The sequence below is a fragment of the Scyliorhinus torazame genome, chromosome 7 (assembly GCF_047496885.1).
Source record: "Scyliorhinus torazame isolate Kashiwa2021f chromosome 7, sScyTor2.1, whole genome shotgun sequence".
In the NCBI taxonomy this organism is placed as follows: Eukaryota; Metazoa; Chordata; class Chondrichthyes; order Carcharhiniformes; family Scyliorhinidae; genus Scyliorhinus; species Scyliorhinus torazame.
The window spans coordinates 51529102-51552955 of NC_092713.1; the positions used below are offsets into that span (position 1 = coordinate 51529102).

General features: G+C 45.6%; 1 protein-coding gene across 2 annotated transcripts; it reads left to right on the forward strand.

Annotated features, from left to right (window-relative positions):
• The first annotated feature begins 303 nt into the window (after positions 1-303).
• Positions 304-23486, forward strand: bsnd (barttin CLCNK type accessory subunit beta). Of its 2 annotated transcripts, XM_072510701.1 has the most exons (5): positions 304-891; positions 14454-14557; positions 15798-16055; positions 17499-17603; positions 21299-23486. In XM_072510701.1, exons 1-5 carry the CDS (start codon positions 715-717, stop codon positions 21300-21302), a joined length of 648 nt encoding a protein of 215 aa, XP_072366802.1. In that variant the 5' UTR covers positions 304-714; the 3' UTR covers positions 21303-23486. The 2 variants fall into 2 exon arrangements, with proteins under 2 accessions (XP_072366802.1, XP_072366801.1); XM_072510700.1 differs by lacking the exon at positions 21299-23486 and having other exon boundaries at positions 17499-18085.
• Positions 23487-23854: the final 368 nt, after the last annotated feature.

Consider the following 23854-nt stretch of genomic DNA (forward strand, 5'->3'; position numbering starts at 1 on the left):
GGCAGATTTTTGGCATCTCATTTATTAAAACATCAAAAGTCATCACTAAATCAGAAAAGGTTTACGACTTCATGATTCTGAATGCAAATTGTTCAGCAGGGAAGAGCATGTATATTAAAATGACCCAGAGTTGGAAAGGTTAAATATTTTGAATACAAATAGCTTATTAGAGACTTCAAGCTCCTGAACACTATGCCCATTTTCCCTTTTAAATATTTCACTCATTCCTGAAATGAATAGATCCATCCACTACAGTGATAAATACCACCTTTTTTTTTAAGTACTTCATGTCTGTGTATGTGTAAATTAGAATGTATTCACTTGAATGTTGCCGTTTAATCTTTGTTATTGTAAGATGGAGAGTTGTTGAATACATTCCGAATGGCTGAATGCCTGGAGGGAAGGTTATAGCTAACGGCTGTAAGACTCCAGTAATACGTGAGTTTATGGAGGTGTTTGTGTTCATGAAGCTCATTGGAGGTGACTGGAACAAACCTGAGCAGGACTGAGCTGTGTGTAATCTAAACTAGAAAGCCCAAACAGATTTAAAAGAGGCAAATTGCAAGGGTATTTGGCTACTGATGAAATTGCAGCGGGGCAGATTATGCTCCACGATCTTAAACACAGAAGGAAGCAGGTTTTTCGGTGCACACAAGGAAAACGAACACCCAGCCCTGACGGGTATCTGAAAGCATATCAAGCGGCCAGCTGGCAATGGAAGAAGACAAGACAGTTCGCTACGGACTCATTGTTCTGGGATTCTTTCTGATAATGGTCGGAATGTTCATCATGAATGTGAATAAGCCAGAGGTCTATGCAACTTTCTGTTCCATCGGGATTCTGATGATCGTCGTGGGCATTATCTGGAGCATTTGTCAGTGCTATCCTAAGGTAAGGGAAATAAATAATCCTTTTCGAGACAGGGGTATGTTTTGAAGGAATTGAGCAGGAGGGAGTGGGAACATACTCATCACAAGAGAGGTACATTTTGGAGAGGCAATTAATGAGGAAGAGATGCAAAAAGAATGGATTCAAAGACAAAAGCTGTAAGAGAAGGGAAAGTTTTGTCATGTTTCATTGGCAGATAGGCAATTGCTGCTTTCATGACAATTGATTTTATTGACATGACTTGTTCATAGCTAAGGAGGGACTTTAAATATGCTACAATTTAAAGTTAATTTTACGGGTGTGAATGCTGGGCCAGCATTTATTGCCCATCCCTAACTGCCCTCCATTTCAGACGGCATTTGCGAGTCAACCACATTGCTGTGGGTCTGGAGTCACATGTAGACCAGACCAGGTAAGGACGGCAGATTTCCTTCCCTAAAGGACATTGGGGAACCAGGCGGGTTTTTACAACAATTAACAATGGTTTCATGGTTAGGGCGGCATGGTGGCACAGTGGTTAGCACTGCTGCCTATGGCGCTGAGGACCCGGGTCCGATCCCGGCCCTGGGTCACTGTCCGTGTGGAGTTTACATATTCTCCTCGTTTCTGTGTGGGTTTCGCCCCCACAACCCAAAGATGTGCAGAGTAGGTGGATTGGCCACGATAAATTGCCCCGCAATTGAAAAAAAGAAATTGGGTACTCTAAATTTATACAAAGAAACAATGGTTTCATGGTCATCATTTGACTTTTAATTCCAGATTTTTATTTAATTTAAATTTCACCATCTGCCGTGATGGGATTCAAACCCAGGTCCCTGCAGCATTACTCCGAGTCTCTGGATTACTAGTCCAATGACAATACCACTGCACCACCGCCTTTGATCCCTCAAAGAGCTGAGAGCAGCATTTATGATTTCTTTGCAAAAGGTGAGGCTCTTAAAGAGATCTCAGATCTCTCATGGAGTTGCTGACAGTAATGACAGGGATAGTATGTAATTTCACTGCTAAAATGGAGCGGTGTTTAGCCTGACCTGTCCCTTTAGGGCAACAAAGATCAATTGCAAACAGTTTTGGTGAGGGTAGCTGGAAGAAGCTTGCAAATATACAATCTCTGGACAAGACAAAGAAAGGCAAGTAACTGCTTTGTTCTTTAAAAAAAAATACATTTTAGACTCTTGTGTGGTAGCATAGCCGCTTTAAGGGGCAAGCCCTTGCGGTCCACGTGACTGGCTCAGGGCCTATCGTGTGGGAGCGCGCGAACCCCAGGGAATGGGTCCCGGGCAGAGTGGAACCTGTTTAGTGACTCTGTGTATAGTTTAACTTTACTTGTTACTAATAAACCCTTATTCCGTTATACTGGAAGTCTCCCTAGTATTGCCGTGAGCAAGCACAACTCTAAAATGTGGCAACTTACATTTAGGTAGCATCTTTAATGTCACAAAACATCCCTTGGACCTTGTGTTAAGTGTGACATTTGAAGTGTGATTAATAGTCCCAAAACCTTCAGCAATATCGACAAATGTAAAGTACATAAAAAGCAATTAAGGGTACTCCATGAATGATGTCACAGTAATGGAGAATAAATCAAACACAACTTGTACACAGTGGCAATCAACAAGGTTAATATAATGTGAACTACATAGCCAAAACAATTGAAAATAAGCCAAAGGCAGTTTTGATGAAACTGTATACTGCTCTCACCAAGCTGTATTTTAAATGCTGCAATAGGGGCTGGGGTGAGTTTTGGGTCTCTTTTGGATGGACGGATTAATGAAATTTGACCAGATGATCTTTCTCATCTGTAAGTATTTTGTGACCTTGTAAAATCCCACAGGGCCCTGCTCATGATTAGTTGGGATTCCAAGGGGTGGATTTTTCCATTGCCTGATGCCGGTATCATTATTCCCAATTGGGACGAAAATGGCGGGTCGCCCAAGAAATGGGATCGACGTGGGCACCAGACCCATTGCAATGCTCGACTGCCCACCGCTGTCCTCCGAAAACTATCTTCCCCGTACCAGCGGCACCGTTCAAATCTGCAATTTCTATGTATTCTCCACCCCCACCCCTGTTATTCTCCCTTCACAGCCAGGAGTCACATGGTGTGATTTGGTGCAAGTATTTACAAATGGGGCCTAGACACCATGGTCATCGAGGAGGAGCAAGGAAGTAAGCAAAAGTTTTGGTCCTGCTGGGGGGTGTATACCTGGACCTCAGGGGATAGCAGGGAACAACTTGCTGGCAAGTGCATCAATCCGGGGTGTCCTTCTCAGGATCGGGGTGCCCTGGCTGCCACCCCCATTCTGCATAAATTCATTTAAACCCATCCCTTAGCTGCAACTTGCAGGCCCCTGGCTGATAAGACTGCTAACTGCTGACAGTATCCTGCAAATGTTTGACAGCTCCTCACCACATCAAAAGCAGCTAAGTGGTTTCACTTTGTCTTTTTCACAGCAGAAAGCCTTTGGGTCCTTTTGATGTGCTGAGGAGTTAATCATAGCAAAAGTGTTTCTAAACATTGTGATTAGCATCAAAGCAGGGTAATGGAGATGCATTCAAATGGTGGCCAGATACCAAGAGCGGAATTCTCCGGTCGCCTACGCCGAATGTTCGGCGATCGGCCAGAGAATGCCCGTTTAGGACTAAGTTGGGGGCGGTGCTGCTTTTGTGTTGCTCCGCCCCCTTGCACGCCCTATCGACGGCCTCAGGCCCCGATGTTCTGCCCCGACCGGCCGAGTTCCCGACGGGGTCGGTCGTGTGTGGTATTATCCATCAGGAACTCGGCGAGGCGGCTGCGGACTCAGTCCAGTACCGCCACAGTCAGGGGAGGGCCGATCTGCGGGCAACGGGGACTCTGGCAGGGGCTGGGTGCACTGTTGGGGGGTGGTACGGGGCTCGCGAGCCGGCCAAAGGGGTAGCACATTTCGCAGGATGGGTCCACGAACGGCCGGCGCCATGTTGCGCAGCCACTGCAGGCCGCCGCAAGTGCACATGTGCGACCACGGACCTGGCAATTCTTGGGGCCGTATGGGCAGCTATAGCCGGGTGCTCTACACTGCTTGACTGCTAGCGCTCTGCCAAACGGAGGATCAGTGGCCATTTTATATCAAGCTTTTGGTCATAAAACGCCGGGAACAGAGCCTCAAAATCGAAGAATCCAGTCCCAGGAGTGACAGAATCTGCCATATCTCCATCATGTGTATATTTGCCTGGTTAAGGAGTGAGTCCTGATTCTCCGCTGGCTGGAGTACTCCGTTCTCCAGAACAGAGAATCCCAGCTCAGATATTTTTGTGACAAGAGTACTCTGTCCAGTTCTGGTTGCTGAGAAAGGAGAGAGACATTCAACTATTGGAGCCAATATCGCAAAGAGCCACAAGGCTGATTCTCTAGGGCAGAACCTGACTCCAATATGGGTGATAATGGCAGTGGGTGAGTGTGCAATTTTGAACGGCCAGCCTGCCTGCCAGTTTACCAGCTTCCCCCAGCCATTTTAGGGAAGGCCAAGGCAGAGGCAGAATGGGTTTCCGGCTCCAAGTGGCAAGTAGCCAATTGAGGTAATCAAAACACAAAACTCCTCCTACAGATTTTCGGCCCTGGTTCGGGAGGATTCCCTACGCCGTGCATCTGACTTTTAAAAATGGCTGCCCAAATGTTGGATTTTCAATCCAGAGGGAGAGACAGTGGATCTGAAATCAGGGCAGGAAAACAGGGAAGAACAGAGGACGTTGTTGGTTTTCGGAGCCAGGTTGGGCAGAAAGTTTGCCTGGGGGTTCTGGCACAGTGTCTAAAGTTTAAAAGTAAAGGTTAAAACAGCCCTCAGCCCCTTCACACACTCCCACATCCATGCCAACCCATGCCACCTCATTCCTCCCACACACTCCTCATAACTTTAATGTTTGCCATCCACTCTCATGGCCCTTTATAACATTTATGTCAACCAATGCCGCTCCACCCATCCCCAAGGCCCTTTAGCTACTACACCAATTTAATACTGGCCTCAGCCATAATCTTCGAGCTGTTCATCTGTACTGCTAGCTTCCAAGTGTTGGACAAAATTAACTGGACAGAAGTAGTAGATTGCTAAAGGGCAATAAATCTCAGATTCTTAAAGGACATCCGTGTCTCACACAAGCAGCTCTGGAAAAGAGCTCACAGCTTCCCGAAGTGGTTTTGGGACCTTTAAGCTCTCTAATAACCGGAATATTGACAGCTAGTTCAGTAATAAAGGGCATGATTCATGCCAATCCATGCCCCCACCCCCATGTACCATCCTTTTCCCTGACACCAATGTGCCAACTCACCCTGTATCCACCATGGGTAGACGTCAGAACCCATCCAGGGATGGGATAAAATAAAGTTTTATGAAAAAAAATGTCTATTGCAGACTTCATTCAATTGGAAAATAAAATTCTATTTAATAAAAATCCATGTACTACATTTCCATTTCTTCAACTGAATAAATCCTTTGCCAAGTGCACAATCCTTATAACAACAAGCATTGGAATTCTTAGTCCCATATTGAAGAGTCTATAATTACTTGAAGCTGTCAATCAAACTGGAACAGCAGGCACCCTACCGTGATACTGAATGGAAGTGAAATTGGTCAGAAAGCATTGGATTAAGTAAGGGATATCCTGAGGCTTATGTTAACAGATAGAATGAAACGGGAGCAAACTTTTTTTCTCAAAGGTTTAATGGGCAAGACTTTTAAATGTTTTGACAATTTGAAAGGTCCTTTTGACAGTTCCCTTTGACAGGTGCTTCTGACAGTTTTGGACAGTTGATTTTGACAGGCCTGTTGACAGTTCCAAAGAGCTTGAGGGGAATGGGTTCATGCACCTTTTACACACATTTATGCCTACTTGTAACAATTCCAACGGTCACCTCACCACCACCAAATGTGTCTGGGAACAAATCCAAAGAGGTACCTTACCTCTCCAAAAGGCTGGCTATCCAAACAACCCACAAACTTCAGCCCAGCTCCTAGTTGGTCTAATTTACCCACACCAGGGGCTAAATTCTCCCCCAACGGCGCGATGTCCGCCGACTGGCGCCAAAAACGGCGCCAATCAGACGGGCATCGCGCCGGCCCAAAGATGCAGAATGCTCCGCATCTTTGGGGGCCGAGCCCCAACATTGAGGGGCTAGGCCGGCGCCGGAGGGATTTCCGCCCCGCCAGCTGGCGGAAATGGCGTTTGTTGCCCCGCCAGCTGGCGGAAATGGCGTTTGGTGCCCCGCCAGCTGGCGCGGAAATGCGGCGCATGCGCGGGAGCGTCAGCGGCCGTCGACAGTTTCCCGCGCATGCGCAGTGGGGAGAGTCTCTTCCGCCTCCGCCATGGTGGAGGCCGTGGCGGAGGCGGAAGGGAAAGAGTGCCCCCACGGCACAGGCCCGCCCGCGGATCGGTGGGCCCCGATCGCGGGCCAAGCCACCGTGGGGGCACCCCCCGGGGTCAGATCGCCCCGCGCCCACCCCAGGACCCCGGAGCCCGCCCACGCCGCCTGGTCCCGCCGGTAAGTACCAGCTTTGATTTACGCCGGCGGGACAGGCAATTTCTGGGCGGGACTTCGGCCCATCCGGGCCGGAGAATTGAGTGGGGGGTCCCGCCAACCAGCGCGGCCCGATTCCCGCCCCCGCCCAATCTCCGGTACCGGAGACTTTGGCGGGGGCGGGATTCACGGCGGTCAACGGCCATTCTCCGACCCGGCGGGGGGTCGGAGAATGACGCCCCAGGTTTCAAACTCCGAGCCTTCCAAAATCAACTTCAGTGGAGGCAGCTGATGATTTAAATGGCCAGCTGCCTTTGTGAAATACGCATGTGCAAGTAGTCCATTCCCGTCCCACGAAAATGGGAAGTGCCACATTCAGGGTGGGCTTTATGCTTGTTGGCCACTTTCATAGAATTTACAGTGCAGAAGGAGGCCATTCGGCCCATCGAATCTGCACCGGCCCTTGGAAAGAGCACCGCACTTAAGCCCACACTTCCAACCTATCCCCGTAACCCAGTAACCTCACCTACCCTTTTTGGACACTAAGGGCAATTTAGCATAGCCAATCCACCTAACCTGCACATCTTTGGACTGTGGGAGGAAACCGGACCACCCGAGGAAACCCAAGCAGACATGGGGAGAATGTGCAGACTCCACACAGTGACCCAAGCCGCAAATTGTATCTGGGACCCTGGAGCTGTGAAGCAACTGTGCTAACCACTCTGCTCCCACTTCTGCCATTTATTGCCACAACGGAGAGGCTCTTTATCGTGGCAAAAGTCTGTCTGGATTGCTATCTCTATTGTTAGGGCCTGGTCCAATGGCTACAAACGGGAATCAGACGGAATGGCACTCGTGGGCATCTCCCAGGGGATCGGAAGCCCCCAGCTGCATACCCTTTGGGCAGGGTGGTGCCCTGGCACTGCCAAGGTGCCAAGCTGGCATTTTTTGCACATGTGCGTTTGGGCCGTGGTACCCTGCTTGGGTGTTCGATGGGGTATAGGGAGGGGCCTCTTTTGGTGAATTTAGCCTGGGAGGGGTCGGGGATCATTTCGGGAGCCTCGGAGATCGGCGCCTCGCTCTCTCACTACACTGGGGAATTCCAACGAGCGGAGCCCCCCCCCCCCCCAACATATACAAAATGGGGCGATGTGCGGCTTCAGCAGTGTTTTCCCACTGAGGCCCCTTTACAGTGCGAGTCGCGTTGTATAGCCATGTGTTCCTTGGCACTGCGAGCCGGCTAAACAGGCTCACTGTGGGACTTCGCGCACAACTAAGTTGAATCGAGCCCATTGTGTTTATTGCAAAAGAGAAAGGCTACAGCACCACCTCTGGAGCAAGTAATAATGTCAGGCATTCTCATAATAACTTTTTTTAAAGATGAGTGCCACCTCTGGAGAAAGTAAGAACAAGCATTGCAGCATGCCCACTGATTACATTAGAGGGAAAGGGGTGAAGTGACAGCATTTTTAGCTCAAGGATTTTCAAAGCACTCGGTATAAGGACCCAGTCAGGGAGGTCATTGAAAATCACAGCCGTGGAGGACATGTCGGCACCCTGATGCCTCTGGTACAGTCTTGAATTTTCCATTGACCACCAGGGTGAGGTGGGGTGGAGGAAGTAAGGGAAGTGCTTGCTTCCAATTAACAACTCCTTAGGCTCCTTTAGGTGATTGTTAAGGGATCCATCTGAAATAAAATGAGATTTTGAAAACTTTTCCTGGCAGCGTTAAACAATTTTGTGCACATCAGCTGTGTTCATCCTGTGGCTTGGATAACTTGCTTGTACAATTTTAAAAATTTAATCAGTGGGTCCAATGGGCGCCTACACGAGTGCTGCTCCTACACGTGGCATCCATGGTGATTTTTAACTGAATTCCACGGCAAGGAGCTAACTCATATGTGCCCCCAGCCCCTGATGAAGTCCCCCCTGCTCGCGGATCCCCACCCCCGGACTGTGTCCCGCGCCGTCGGGAACTCAGCAGGTCAGAGGTGGAGCATCGGGGGGCGGGCCTCAGGCAATGTCCTTATACGTGGCGCAACGTACTCGGAGAGTAGGCCGCTTTGGAGGGTGCGCCGCCTCGCGAAAGCATCGGGAACTTTGGTTCTCCGGCTGATTGTTGAACGCGATTCCAGAGTCGGCGACCGGAGAATCCAGACCCAAGTTTCTGCTTAGGTCTCCCACATCTGGGATCAGAGGTTCAGGACATTTCCGAATATTTCAACTTCCTTTTTGTTGGTAGATATGTCACATTTGGTACAGAACGAGACTCATTTTAACACAAGTTAAACCAGCAACAGAGGGCACATGTTGCAGATAAGGCTAAAAAAAAATTACGTAGGCCACATTCACTCCATTTTCAATGTTAAAGTTCAGCTACAGAGTCCGATCATAGTCCAAACATTAACTAATTATTTGATGGAATATCAGCCACTCATTGCAAAAGGCCATTCGCTTTGTGAAACATTTCAGGACATATCAATGGATGGAAATGTATATATATATATATATAAGCAACATGTTAATTTTTCAAATTTGAACAAACTAATTGCTGCATTGATAACATTAAGAAGTTACCATTGGGGATGACTGTTGTTTGCAGGGTAACATTCCTGTCATCTTAAATGAATGGGGAAATTATGAGCCGGTGAACGTACAAGCAGAAAATTCCCCATACAGAGATACAGCAGATATTTGATTGATCAGGTCAGTGAAGAGGTGGGGTACCTTATGATCCATCACAAAGAAGTCTAAATAGCGCTACAAGTATTCATCAGGGATTGTTATTATTACTACAACAAAAACAAGCTGTCATTTGAGCAATGTAGAAACTAATTATAACTGGTCCAGTGACAAGCACATTATACGACAGTGTGGCATTAATGCTACTATATGTCCAAGCGTGCATGATATGAGATGGATCTCATATTTCAATAGTCAAGGTAAATACTAATTTGAGGAATAATTGACACATATATAAGCCTCTGATATTCAGTAGTGATGTGGACCATAAACAGCAGAAGACATGCAGCAGTTTGTATTGCAAACAGAGTAAAGTGTACAATCAAGACAAATCACTGAACGGTGACCAGGATAAGCTGCACGGAATGACATTTTGACAAATACTCAGTGAGGATGACTTCATTTAAGTGTGGCTGAACAGGTTAAGATTTAAATTGCCACCAAGATGTCATGAAATTCTGGATATACTGAAGGCTTATAGTACCTACAGGGACTGGTTCAGCTGGACCTCATATACTACCCCTATTGAACTTTCCCCATCATCACTGCCCAGTACCAGTTAAGCTGGAAACTATTCAAGACACCCTATGCTGCTCTTGCTCATGTATTTGCTTTCTTTGGCCCCTTGTTCCGCACTGTAACCAATCACTGTTTGTTGATGTACCATTTGTCAATGTACTCTTGTTGATTATTCTTTTTGTATACTATGTGAGTACTGTGCACGTTCCCTCGGCCGCAGAAAAATACTTTTCACTTTACTTCGGTACATGTGATAATAAATCAAATCAAAAATCGAATCAAGCAATAGAAAAGCACACTTGTAACCTTTACCCTTCACCTGATTCTCAAAGGCCTCCCTCACTGGGCCTGATCCCTAGCCCTTTGAAAATCCTGGCCCTTGAGCTGATAATGCTGTCACTTCACCCCTTTCCCTCTACTGTATTCAGTGGGAATGCTGTAATGCTAGTTCTTACTTTCTCCAGAGGTGGCACTAGTCTTTAAAGAAAATTATGAGAATGCCTGTCATTATTACTTGCTCCAGAGGTGGCGCTGTAGTCTTTCTCACTTGCAATAAACACCAATAATAAAGGTAGGACCCCAGACCGTTGCTACGATAGGGAGCCGGTGCATTGTGACAAAAATGGCCGAAGTGGCCAAAGATCATAAAGCCCAGCCTGAACGTGGTACGTCCCATTTTCGTGGGGACGGGAATGGACTACTTGCACATGCGTATTTCACAAAGGCAGCTGGCCATTTAAATCATCAGCTGCCTCCACTGAAGTTGATTTGGAAGGCTCGGAGTTTGAAATCTGGTGTGTGTAAATTAGACCACCTAGGAGCTGGGCTGAAGTTTGTGGGTTGTTTGGATAGCCAGCCTTTTGGAGTGGTAAGGTACCTCTTTGGATTTGTTCCCGGACACATTTGGTGGTGGTGAGGTGACCGTTGGAATTGTTAAAAGTAGGCATAAATGTGTGTAAAAGGTGCATTAACCCATTCCCCTCAAGGTCTTTGGAACTGTCAACAGGCCTGCCAAAATCAAGTGTCCAAAACTGTCAGAAGAACCTGTCAAAGGGAGCTGTCAAAAGGACCTTTCAAAACTGTCAAATCATTTCAAAGTCATGCCCTTTAAACCTTTGAGAAAAAAAGTTTGCTCCCGTTTCATTCTATCTGTTAACATAAGCCTGAGAATATCCCTTACTTAATCCAATGCTTTATGACCGATTTCACTTCCATTCATTATCATGTGGGGGGCTGCTGTTTCAGTTTGATTGACAGCTCCAACTGATTATATACTTTTCAATGTAAGACTAAGAATTCCAATGCTTGTTTCTATAAGGATTGTGAAATGTACTGAAATGTTTGCTGTTATAATGCTCTATTAGATGAAAAAATGTAAATGTAACATTTGGATTTTCATTAATGAGAATTTGTTTTCAACAAAGTGAAGCCTGCAACAGACAATTTTTTTCATAAAACTTTATTTTATCCCATCTCTGCATGGGTCCTGAGGTCTGCCCATGGTGGATACTGGGTGAGTTGGCACAGCGGTACCGGTAAGGGAAAAGGATGGTGCATGGGGGGGGGCATGGATTGGCATGAATCATACCCTTTTTTACTGAACTAGCTGTCATATTCTTGTAAGTAGAGAGCTTAAAGGTCCCAAAACCTCTTTGTGAAGCTGGAAGCTCTTTTGCAGAACTGCTTGGGTGAGACAGGGATGTCCTTTAAGGATCTGAAACTTTTTGACCATTAGCAATCCATTACTACATTCCAGTTCAGTTTGTCCAACACTTGGAAGCTAGCAGTACAGATGAACAGCTCGAAGATTATGGCTGAGGCCAGTACTAAATTGGTGTAGTAGTTAAAGGGTCATGGGGATGGGTAGAGTGGCATCTGTTGAAATAAATGTTATAAAGGACCATGGGGGTGGATGGTAAACATGAAGGGTGTGAGGAGTGTGGGGGGAATGAGGTGGCATGAATGGGGGAGTGTGTGAAGGGACTGAGGGCTCGAGGGATGTTTCATGTTTTAGTCCTTACTTTTAAACTTTAGACACAGTGCCAGAACTCCAAGGCAGCTTTTCTGCCCAGCCTGCCTCCGATAGCCAACATCCTCCTCTGGTCTTTCCTGGCTGCTTGCCCCGACTTCTGATCCACTCTCTCTGGATTGAAAATCCAACATTTGGGCAGCCATTTTGAAAAGTCAGGTGCATGGAAATTCTCCCACACCAGAGCCAAAAATCTAGATGAGGCGTTTTGTGTTTTGGGTCAGGACCTCGATGTCAGGATCAAAAGCAGGTTTTGTCCCTATTCTGCGCCAGGAACAATCGCTCGCAGTGATTTTGCCTTGATTATTTAAACAATACCCAGATGGTGGTGTACAATTATTAAAACAATACCCAGAGCTAGTTATCCAGAGGCCAATCTAATGCCCTGGAGGAACATGATTTCAAATCCCCTATGTTAAGGATGGTGGATTTCTTCCACTAAAGGGACTTTGGTGAAATAGTTTTTACAACAATGGAGGATAGTTGCCATGGTCACCATTACTGAGACTAGCTTTATAAGAGTGTAGGTGGTAAAGTGGTTATCACTGCTGTCTCACAGCTCCAGGGACTGGGTTCAATTCCCGCCTCGGATGACTGTCTATGTGGAGTTTGTACGTTCTCCCTGTGTCTGTATAGGTTTCCTTCGGGTGCTCTGGTTTCATAGAATCATAGAATTTATAGTGCAGAAGGAGGCCATTCGACCCATCGAGTCTGCACTGACCCTTGGAAAGAGCACCTTACTTATGCCCACACGTCCACCCTATCCCCGTAACCCAGTAACACCACCTACACTTTTCTGGACACTAAGGACTATTTAGCATGGCCAATCCACCTAACCTGCACATCTTTGGACTGTGGGAGGAAACCGGAGCACCCGGAGGAAACCCACACAGACACGGGGAGAACATGCAGACTCTGCACAGACAGTGACCCAAGCTGGGAATTGAACCTGGGACCCTAGAGCAGGGTCCCTGTGAAGCAACAGTGCTAACCACTGTGCTACCGTGCCATCCATTATCGTTTCCACCACAGACCGAAGATGTGGCGGTTAGGTGGATTGACCATGATCAATTGCCACTTATTGTGCAAAAATGTGCTGGATAGATGGGGTCATGGGGACAGGGTAGGGTAGTGGGTCTAGGTAGGGTGCTATTTCAGATGGTCGGTGCTGACCCGATGGGCCAAATGGCCTCCTTCTGCACATTAGTTCAATGTTATAGGCGGCGCGTTGACACAGTGGTTAGCACCGCTGCCTCACAGTGCCAAGGACCCGGGTTCTATTCCGGCCTCGGGTGACATATCAGACAGGGGCTGTTTAGCACAGGGCTAAATCGCTGGCTTTGAAAGCAGACCAAGGCAGGCCAGCAGCACGGTTCAATTCCCATAACAGCCTCCCCGAACAGGCACCGGAATGTGGCAACTAGGGGCTTTTCACAGTAACTTCATTGAAGCCTACTTGTGACAATAAGCGATTTTCATTTCATTTTCATTTCAAGTGGGCTCTTGTAGCTGGAGGACCAATAGGAGGTCCTTTCATTTTGCGAATTACATTTTAAGTGCATTGCAGGGCCCAATCTAACACCGAGTTGAATGTGCAGTTGCTCACAATGGTTGTATCCTTGGTTCTTTCCACAACACACATGATGTATTACTTGCAGAAACAGAAACAGGTTATTTTTTTTAGTTATACAGAGCATTGTGAGATCACATTTGGTGTACTGTGTACAGAATTGGTCACCTTATTTAAGGAAGCATGTAAATGCATTGGGATCAGTCCAGGGAAGGTTTCCCAGACCAATATCTGGAATGGGTGGGTTGTCTTATGAGGAAAGTGTGGGACAGGTAGGCTTCTATCCTGAGAAGAATAAGAGGTGACTTGGTTGAAACGTATAAGGTCCTGAGGGCTTTTGACAGGGTAGATGTGGAGAGGATGTTTCCTCTTGTGAGAGAATCTAAACCTAGGGATCACACTGTTTAAAAATAAGGGGTTGCCCAATTTAAACGGAGATGAGATTAAATCTTTTTCACTCAGAGGGTCGTGAGTCTTTGGAACTCTTCCTGAGAAGGTGGTGGAAGCAGAATCTTTGAATATTTTTAAGGCAGAGGTGGATAGATTCTTGGTAAGCAAGTGGGGAGGGGGGGGGGGAGGATAGATTATCGGGGGTAGGTGGGATGCAGATTTGAGATAACAGACGGATCAGCCATGATCTTATTAAATACCGGAGTAGCTTCAAGGGGCTGAATGGCCTACTGCTGCTCCTAGTCCTTATGTTTTGCATGGCAAGATTGGCAGCGTCTTCCTTAAATACCTGTGTTGTCACCCTGGCATCCCTGAGAAGCACAAGACAACCTCAACCTTCCACCTACTTCTGTGTCTCCTTAATCCCAAGGAGGGAATGTTCACCAATTCCTAGATTCCACCTTTCTTTCCCAAGGTCCTGCATGGAAGTGTATGGCACAGGAGGAAGGTGACTTTGGTCAAGAAGATAATGAGGACCTCATCACACAGGATTGTGAGCTACATGATAGTGTTCTTCGGACAGCAGCATATTCTCGGACTTCAGCCGTACCTTTCATTGCGCAAAGTTAATAAATGACAAGGTATTTGAAGGGTCCAGGACCAGTCCGTACACTCTTACACTGTGTTGCATGAATTCTGAGATCAGATTACAAATTGAATGTTACTGACTTTCAGAGTTTTACACTAAAAAAAAATGAACGTTTTCTGATTTAATTGCAGGAAGAGTTTAAAAATACGATTTTCTGACAAGCAGATTTATTTTGTAGGTCACGCTCGTCCCACCCATCGAGTCAGACACAGAGCACTTGTTTCCGCAAAAACACCAGGTTCCAGCCTCCATGTCGGAATGTGGGCTTCCTCTCAAATCGAGGTAATCTATTCTGAATGTTGAGTGACTGCTGACTGTTGAAAGTCTTCTGTGTAGAGGACTTGGCTCCGCCTTCTCTATGCATTCCTGCTCTCACTGAAATGAATCTGGAATTTGTGCAAATGAGAAAGGCGGAGAAAGGCAAATAAATTCTCGACAGGTAAAAGTAGTTCCAGTAGCAGCACAAACATAAATGGTATGATGTAACACAGCAGCACATGGACAGAACTGGAGAGGAGGGATAAGCCATTCAAAACTTTAATAGTGTTTGAAGGGATTTGTCGCTGACTGAAGCATTTGATACTATGCAACAAATAACATTGTAGCTTCCAATCTCTGGTCACAGTGTGTTTCCGATCTGGAGTTTTTGCCCAATTCCTGGTTGTAAATGAAAGTTGGAATTTGATTATTGTTCTCAGACATTGGAGAAGTTTGAAAATGTAGCTTTGATTTCTAATGTTCTAGCAGTGGACATGCATCTGGAGCACAAATGATCTATATACATTCAATCCTTGGAATTTGGGTGAGGGATAAGGAAAGGCCATTATAGTTCAGCATTCCAGAAACTTGGCTTGTACGTTACCCACTTGCCTATTTTTAATCCAACCTATTTTTTGTGTGAAGAACTGCCAGAAATTAGTCTTAATTTTTGCCTCGTTGCAATTTTGGCCTGCATCTCTTTTCCCTACAATTGTGGTTTAATTTAAAGTAATTCATGGATTTAACTTTACCTCTACCATTTTATTAATAATAGTGTCACAAGTAGGCTTACATTAACACTGCAATGAAGTTACTGTGAAAATCCCATAGTCGCCACATTCCGGCACCTGTTCGGGTACACTGAGGGAGAATTCAGAATGTCCAAATTACCTAACAAGCACGTCTTCGGGACATGTGGAAGGAAACCGGAGCACCCGGAGGAAACCCACGCAGACACAGGGAGAATGTTCAGACTCCGCAAGTCGGGAATCGAACCCGGGTCCCTGGCGCTGTGAAGTAATAGTGCCAACCACTGTGCTACTGTGCCACCCAGAAACTTCTATAAGGTCCCTTTTAAATCCTCTCTTTCAAAACTTCAAGGTTTTGCATCCCCAGAATCAAAACTCAGATCTCTCACTGTAACAACCAGTCTTGTGACTCTTGCTGCAATGCTGCCAGGTTTTAAAACAAAATCACCTACCGACCAGAAATTGACATAGTACATCACTGAGCCCCTATTAAACATCACTTGTTTTTTTTTCAGCTCCCAGAGTCCGTATACCTCCCGTGAAGAAGCCGAACAGTATGAGAAAAATCTCCCCACTTATGGGCAAATCCAGCAAAACGTAGGCAGCGCTGGAGATTCACCTGGAATGAACTCTCCGCCCACCTCACTGCAGTTAGAACGCTTGGATGTGGAAGGTCAATCTCCCGTGAAAGCAGAGGTGCTGGTCCACAGAGACTCTGAAAGCGATGGCGAGACCTGTTCCGGCAGCAATGACATAACCCTTTCTGGTGGAACGTGAGCTGTCTTTCCTTTTTAACATGCATCTTATATTTGATTTCCTCGTCCTCTGATCAGATCTCCTGTACGCACGGGTCCAGGTTCCTGACTGAGATTTGCAGAGCAAACAATGGAAGGTGGACAGTTCAGAAAACAAAAGTTTTCTTTTTAAACCCCTTCAAAAAACAAAAATTATGCATGCACAGATTTCCCAGAACTTAAAGACACAATGATTTGGGGAATTTTATTTACCGCACAGATAAAATTACTTAAAAGGAATAGTTTTGTCGAAGTTTGGTAAAGGTACTTGTTTCAAATTTAGAGTATGCTACAGATATATACTCAGAAACAGTTCAGTTCAGTTGAGGGGCGGCTCAGTAGCACAGTGGTTAGCTCAGTTGCTTCACAGCTCCAGGGTCCCAGGTTCAATTCCTGGCTTGGGTCACTGTCCGTATGGAGACTGCACATTCTCCCCATGTCTGTGTGGGTTTCCTCCGGGTGCTGTGGTTTCATAGAATTTACAGTGCAAAAGGAGGCCTTTCGGCCCATCGAGTCTGCACCGGTTCTTGGAAAGACCTCACCCCCATCCTATCCCCATAACCCAGTAATCCCACCCAACACTAAGGGCAATTTAACATGGGCAATCCACTGAACCTGCACATCTTTGGACTGTGGGAGGAAACCGGAGCAAACCCACGCACACACGGGGAGAACGTGCAGACTCCGCACAGACAGTGACCCAAGCCAGGAATCGAACCTGGGACCCTGGATCTGTGAAGCAATTGTGCTAACCACTATGCTACCATGCTGCCCGTTTTCTCCCACAAGTCCCGAAAGACGTGCTGTTAGGTAATTTGGACATTTTGAATTTTCCCTCTGTGTACCCGAACAGGTGCCGGAGTGTGGCGACTAGGGGCTTTTCACAGTAAAATCATTGCAGTATTAATTTAAGCCTACTTGTGACAATAAAGATTATTATTATTAACCTCAGGTACACCAATCAGCAGTTGTACTTTTCATGGGAGTTCACTCAAAATGTAGGCTCGTGAATTGAAGAGGTGCTGTTTGTAACACTAATAACCCCTGAAATAAATAATCGTGTTGTTCACATGTGCACTTATTTAGTTAACTCCTTTAAAAAAATTCATTCATGGGATATGGGTGTCGCTGGCTGGGCCAACATTTATTGCCCATCCCTAATTGCCCTTCAACTTGGTGGCTTGCTAGGCCATTTCAGAGGGCATCTAAGAGTCAACTACATTGCTGTGGATCTGGAGTCGCATATAGGCCAGACCAGATAAGGATGGCAGATTTCCTTCCCTAAAGGACATTAGGGAACCAGATGGGTTTTTAATGACGATCGACAATGATTTCATGGTTATCAGATTGATGCAGCCTTACATAGAAATTGACAAAATCCGTGTTACGCTTCATTAACATCCTTTCTCTACCCTCTTGCAGCAAGGGAAGAGGATCTGGTGGGGCCCCTCTTGCTACATTCCAGGAAGATTTCAACACTGCAGTCAATCCACCTTCCTCAAACAACCTGTCTCTTCTCAGGCACAGGTCAGTCTTCCCTTCTTGTTCCAGAAACAAAGGCCAATGCCAGCCAGCTAAGAGTGAAAATGTCACCTTGACTGATGCAGCACCCTCTGGCAGTCCAACTCTGTGTAGCCAGCTAGCTGCCAGTATCTCTAAGACTGATCAGAGGGATGTCACAAGCATTGCAATGCCACTGCCTTTTAAAATCGAACGATCTGAATCCAGGCAGAATCAGAAAAAAGAGGGCCAGATAGAAGGCGAGATGTTTTATGGAATATGTGATGACGCGTATGGAAGACATCTTTATATTTCTGAGGAATCAGAACAAGAAGAATGCCACTCTGATGAAATTTCTGTATAAAGTGCACATCATCTTCAGTGTCTTATTCAATAATTACACAATGAAGATCTGTAACTCCTTCCCATTGTGTGATATCTTCAGGGTTGAACCACTTACAAAAACACATTTTAATAAATCAGCTGACTAGACAGGAAGTTAATGATAATTCTTTGAATCATAGTTTTTTTTTAGTGAGCTTCATTCTTTCAATTATTATTCAAACATTTTAGGATATTCATTCATATAACACACATTATATCAAAGTCCTTTCTCCCGCCTTTTTATTAATATTCACATGTGGTCCCAGTGATTCATTCTGTGTTTTCTGCCACATTTCCCAGGGTTACCTTATCTAAAGTGGCATTAAGTAGCCTCTAGCACCCTTTGTTCCCTCCATACAGTTCCAATGGCTTACCTGGTGAATGCCTCAGTCTAAGTCAAGATCTCCAGTGGGAATTTCCGTTCAAACCTTCAGGGGGCTTCTTTCTTTTTCAGGTCCCATGTCCCATCTGCCCATGTCACTGTAGCACCTCTGGATTTCTGCTTTCTCAGTTGGTGGTCTCCATCTTGGTTGAGCCTCAACCCAGGCAATTTGGGTTTGGGCTGGAGTGGACATGGACAGGTGGCAGAAATACTGAGACACCAGGGGCGGGATTCTCCAAAAATGGGGTTATGTCCCCACGCTGGCGTGAAAACCGGTGCCAACCATTCCGGTGTCAACGGCCCCTGAAAGTGAGGAATTCTCCACTTTCTAGAGGGCTAGGTTGATGCTGGAGTGGTTCCCGCAGCTCCAGCCGGCGCCGAAGGGCCGGCGTGAGTTCGCGCATGTGCAAAACGGCCAGCGTACTTCCGCACATGCGCGGGGGTTACCTTCTCCGAGCCGGTCCCCGGGCAATATGGCGGAGCCCTACAGGAGCCCGGTGCGGAGGAAAGAAGGCCCCCACGGAACCAGTCAGCCCGCAGATTGGTAGGCTCCAATCATGGACCAGGCCATCGTGCCCCCCCCCCCCACCCCCCCTCAGGACAGCCCCCGCACATTTACCTGCCAGGTCCCACCGTGTGTGAGGTGAGTAATTCACGCCGGCAGGACTGGGCAAAACTTGGCAGCCACTCGGCCCATCGGGGCCCGAAGAATGGCCGGGGGACCGCTGTCAACGGCCCCTGACCGGCATGGCGGGAATCCTGCCAGCGCCCGGAAGACGGCGCCGGAGAATAGGGAAGCCGGCGTCGGGGTTTCTCCACCCGGCGCAGGGTTGGAGAATCTCGGCCCAGATCTCTGCCTCAAAGTGGAGAGTCCATGTCCAGATGTCACTCCATTATTACCAATTTGAATATTCTTCTTCATATTTGGACAGTTGTATTGATTGGTCACCATTATGTCCAGCGGAAAGTTCCAGAAGTGATGACAGCCGGCAGGGGGCAAGTGAAATGCATCCAGAGACAATTCTCTGCCCCTCCCTTAGCCTAGATGTGCCACAAATCAGGCGGTATCTGAATATATTCCTTTGGTTCTATATATTTACCACTGTACTGCTTCCTGAACCAAATGTATTCTTTTCATATCATAGAGAAGCCAGTTATACACTTTAAAAAAATTATGTTGAACAACCAGGGACCATTTACATGGCAAAAAAATTAATTTAACAAAAGACATAACCAGGTTTTGACATTAATGAATCTCTTTATATTTACATAGTTGTTGTGCTATAATCATGCCTCATTAATTTGAAAACAGCCTGCTATAAAAACAAAAATAAATATAAAAAGTCTATTATCAACTAGTAAAACAGAAGGAATTATTTTTCTGTAAAGTCATCTCTCCCCGTCACTTGACAGCCAAGCAATGATTGGAAACAAAAAATAACACAAGAGACACAGTTGGTTCCACTAGCCATCTCAATTGATCACATTTTAACTAATAAATAAAGTTCAGTTTTATATAGAGACTTGCTATTTTGCTTGCAACTCCCTCCCTAACATCACTGTGGGTGTACCTGCACCACATGAACTTCCGTGGTTCAAGAAGGCAGCTCACCACCACTGCTCAAGGGCAATTAGGGATGGCCAACAAATGCCGGCCTAGCCGGCAAAGCCCATAGCCCATAATAATCAATTTTAAGAAAGTGTTTAGTAGGTCTTCAGCTGATGGGCAAATAGGATATGCAATACCTCGATTTTGGTTTCTAGGTTGTAAGCAAACCTGATTGATGATTCTGTGAGAAAAGGCAAATGAGCAGGACACCAAGCAGATAAGGAAGATGCAATGATTTTAAATTAGACTTTAACATACAAAAAAATATCAGAGCAAGTATAAGGCTAGTGTCCTTGGCCCAACCATCTTCAGCTCCTTCATCAATGACCTTCCTTCCATCATAAGGTCAAAATGGGGAAGTTCGCTGATGATTGCACAATGTTCAGCACCATTCGTGACTCCTCAGATACTGAAGCAGTCCATGTCCAAATGCAGCAAGACCTGGACAATATCCAGGTTTGTGCTGACAAGTGGCAAGTAACAAGTGCCAGGCAATGACCATCCCCAACAAGAGAGAATCTAACCATTTCCCCTTGGCATTCAATTTACCATCACTGAACCCTCACTGTCAACATCCCAGTGATACCATTGACCAGAAACCTAATTAGACTAGCCATATAAATACTGTGGCTATAGAGCAGATCAGAGACTAGGGATCTCATGGTGAGTAACAGATCTCCGGACTCCCCAAAGCTTGTCCACTATCTACAAGGCACAAGTCAGGAATGGGTTAGAATACTCTCCACTTGCCAGGATGAGTGCAATAACACCAAGAAGCTTGATATCATCCTAAACAAAGCAGCCCACTTGAGAGGCCCCCTTTCCACAAACATTCACTTCCTCCACCACCGACGCACAGTGGCAGCCGTGTACCATCTACAAGATGCACTGCAGGAACTCACCAAGGCTCCTTAGGCAGCACCTTCCAAACCCATGACTGCTACCATCTGGAAGAACAAGGCCAGCAGTCACATGGGAACACCACCACCTGGAAGTTCCCCTCCAAACCATTCAACAGCCTAACTTAGAAAAACACCGTCATTCCTTCAGTGTCACTGGGTCAACATCCTGGTGCTCCCTCCCCAACAGCACAGTGGGTGTAATGACATCATAGGGCCTGCAGCGGTTCAAGAAGGCAGCTCACCACCACCTTCTCAAGGGCAATAAATGCTGGCCTAGTCAGTGACACCTACATCCTATAAAATTATTATTTAAAAAAGTCATTGGAGAGTATGAGAGGTTCAAAGACAAAAGTAAACTGGGATAGCATGACATTGTCCAAAGTAAAATGCATTTTGAAAGCTTTTGCTTTATTTACCTACAATGTTTCTGATGTTTGCTTTGCAGCTAGGGTTTCATGCCTTTGGAATGTTCGATTATGCTCTCAGGAACCATGGAATGTGTGGAAAGTTATGGGAGATCTTGTTCCGCATCTGTAATGTAGAAAGAGCAATGCAAGAAAATGAAATAAGATGTATGAAAATACAAAAAAGGAAAAGACCAAATGTTTCATCCAGCCAGTCCCACTGGGAGTTGGTGAAGTCTCAACCATGTTCTCCTCATTTAAAACCATCCTTAAAAATGATGCTCGTTACTCAGGCTTTTGGTCATTCTTGGCTTGGTGGTCAATGTTTGATTACACCTCTGTGAACCTTTGTTAAATGCTCTCTACAAATGCAAATACTTTATTGGGGGGAATTTTATGCAATTGCCCCCTCCCACCGCCACAACAAGAACAAACAAAGAACAAAGAAATGTACAGCACAGGAACAGGCCCTTCGGCCCTCCAAGCCCGTGCCGACCATGCTGCCCGACTAAACTACAATCGTCTACACTTCCTGGGTCCGTATCCCTCTATTCCCATCCTATTCATGTACTTGTCAAGATAAATGTCACTATCGTACATTTCTCTTGTCCTATCTTACACAACTTACTCACCTGACTGAATTTATCTTTCACTATTTCAAAAATTTCAATCATGCCTCCAATGAAAAAACCCTGCTTCTGAGTGTTTAGCCTCATAACTAATAGTCCTACAGTTAGTTATATTTCTTCTTCCCCTCCTGGACCTTCTCCAGGACCTCAAATTCCTTACCATGCAAGCAGACCAAAACTGGACACAGCATTTTATATGCCTTCTGTAGGGTACGTGTTTTATTCAAAGATATAACATCCCAATTTGTTTTTCTTACAGTCCTGTAACATTGGCTGTTGACTGTCAGTATTCAATACACTATAGCCCATGCTCTTCCTTCACAACCTTATGTGGGCTGCAAACATGAATGCTATTCAGGCTGCAACCATGTCAAACAAAATAACTTTCCTCAAACAGTATGCTCTTCAACAAACAAGATTCCCTTCATACTACTTAAACAAAAAAGCACCATGGGGAAGTTGTTGGTCCCCATTATACCCATTTTCTGAACATAAAATCAAGTTGTGAGGACCAATTTCCATGCATGTTCTCCCACATCTGATTCCCGCTCCCCGCCTCCAATGACTGGACTGTGGGCTGGTTTGGTATCTGAGATGGTTAGTTTTGAGAATGCCCTAACCTTAGAGCTACATTGGAATCCCCAATTGCATCCGCTGTTTGTTGGTTTTATGGAAATAAGGCCTGTGGTCCAATTCTGATTGAGCTTTGTGTCTCTATCGTCGGGTGTGCATTCCTGACATGCTGGCCACACCTCCATTCAAAACCAATATGTCAACCTATGAACAATAGCACTGTACCAAAGTTTACCTAAGATAAAGGTGCATACAATTCCTAGTTTGTGTACACTAGTAAAATAAATAAAATATTCAAGGTTAAACACATTATTTGGTTCTCAGTTGCTTTGTGTTGAATGCCCTCAATCTATGGAATATTTAATTGCCTTGCTAGATAATCATCAACAAATTATTAATGATCAGACTGTGTGTTGAAGTAGCCGTTTGGTTCAGTTAGTAGCATTGGCACCTCAACGACTTGCATTTTTATAGTGCCTTTAACAATGTAAAACATCCTAAGACATTCACATTGTAGTTTGGTTCAATTGGTATTGTTGTTGCCTCCCAGTCAAGGGATTGTGGCTTTGAACTCCATTTCAGGAATTTGAGCTCAAACTCTTAAGTGGACGGATGCTCTTGTCCAATGCTGACCGAGTGCTGCATTGTCAGAACTACTGTTCAGGCGAGATGTGAATTCCCGGTCTTGTTGGTCTTGTTGTTTACTAAATTCCCACAACACTACTCAAAGAGTCAGAACTTGCTTTGTTGTACTGGCTAGCATTCCTTCCTTTGGCACAAAAGAAAGAAATCAATTGATTGGTCTATTTGAGTTTGCCTGCATATCGACAATCTCTGCACTTTGAACTGGTCCACTCTATGTGAAGAATTTGGGACATTTCTGAGACATGATAAGATGCTATATAAATTCCCTTCTTTATAATGTTATTTGAATTTTTCAGTGCATAGGGCACAGAACTCCTTCGGACTGTAAAAGATGCTCACAGAAAAAGTACTCATTCAAATGAAGTAAAACTGTCCCACAAAATTAACAGAGTTTGTGTTTTATTTTTAAATGATACCTGTAATAATGACAATGTTGTTGATTAACGAATCATAGAGCACAGAAGGAGGTCATTCGGCCCATCATTCTGACGGCAGTTTTTTGAAAGTCCTATCCAACTATAGTCTCCCTCACGAATGTTCAGCAGTCAACAGCCCACTAATACATTTAGAAAAACTCATGCATCTCTCCATGAATGCATTGAACACTCATGTTCCCATGACATTAATGCAATTTACATGTAGCCCCATCTGCCACAAGAAACACGGCCAGCACTAATGTCTATGCAAAGCAAATGAAAATAACCTGCAAAGTTCCGACCTTGTCCTTTCACTGGAATTGGGACAGCATCT

Coding starts and splice junctions, on each gene's coding strand:
- bsnd (XM_072510700.1), top strand. CDS start 715: ATGGAAGAAGACAAGACAGTTCGCTACGGACTCATTGTTCTGGGATTC. Junction 892..14,453: donor TTTGTCAGTGCTATCCTAAG/GTAAGGGAAATA, acceptor TTTATTTTGTAG/GTCACGCTCGTCCCACCCAT. Junction 16,056..17,498: donor ATAACCCTTTCTGGTGGAAC/GTGAGCTGTCTT, acceptor ACCCTCTTGCAG/CAAGGGAAGAGGATCTGGTG.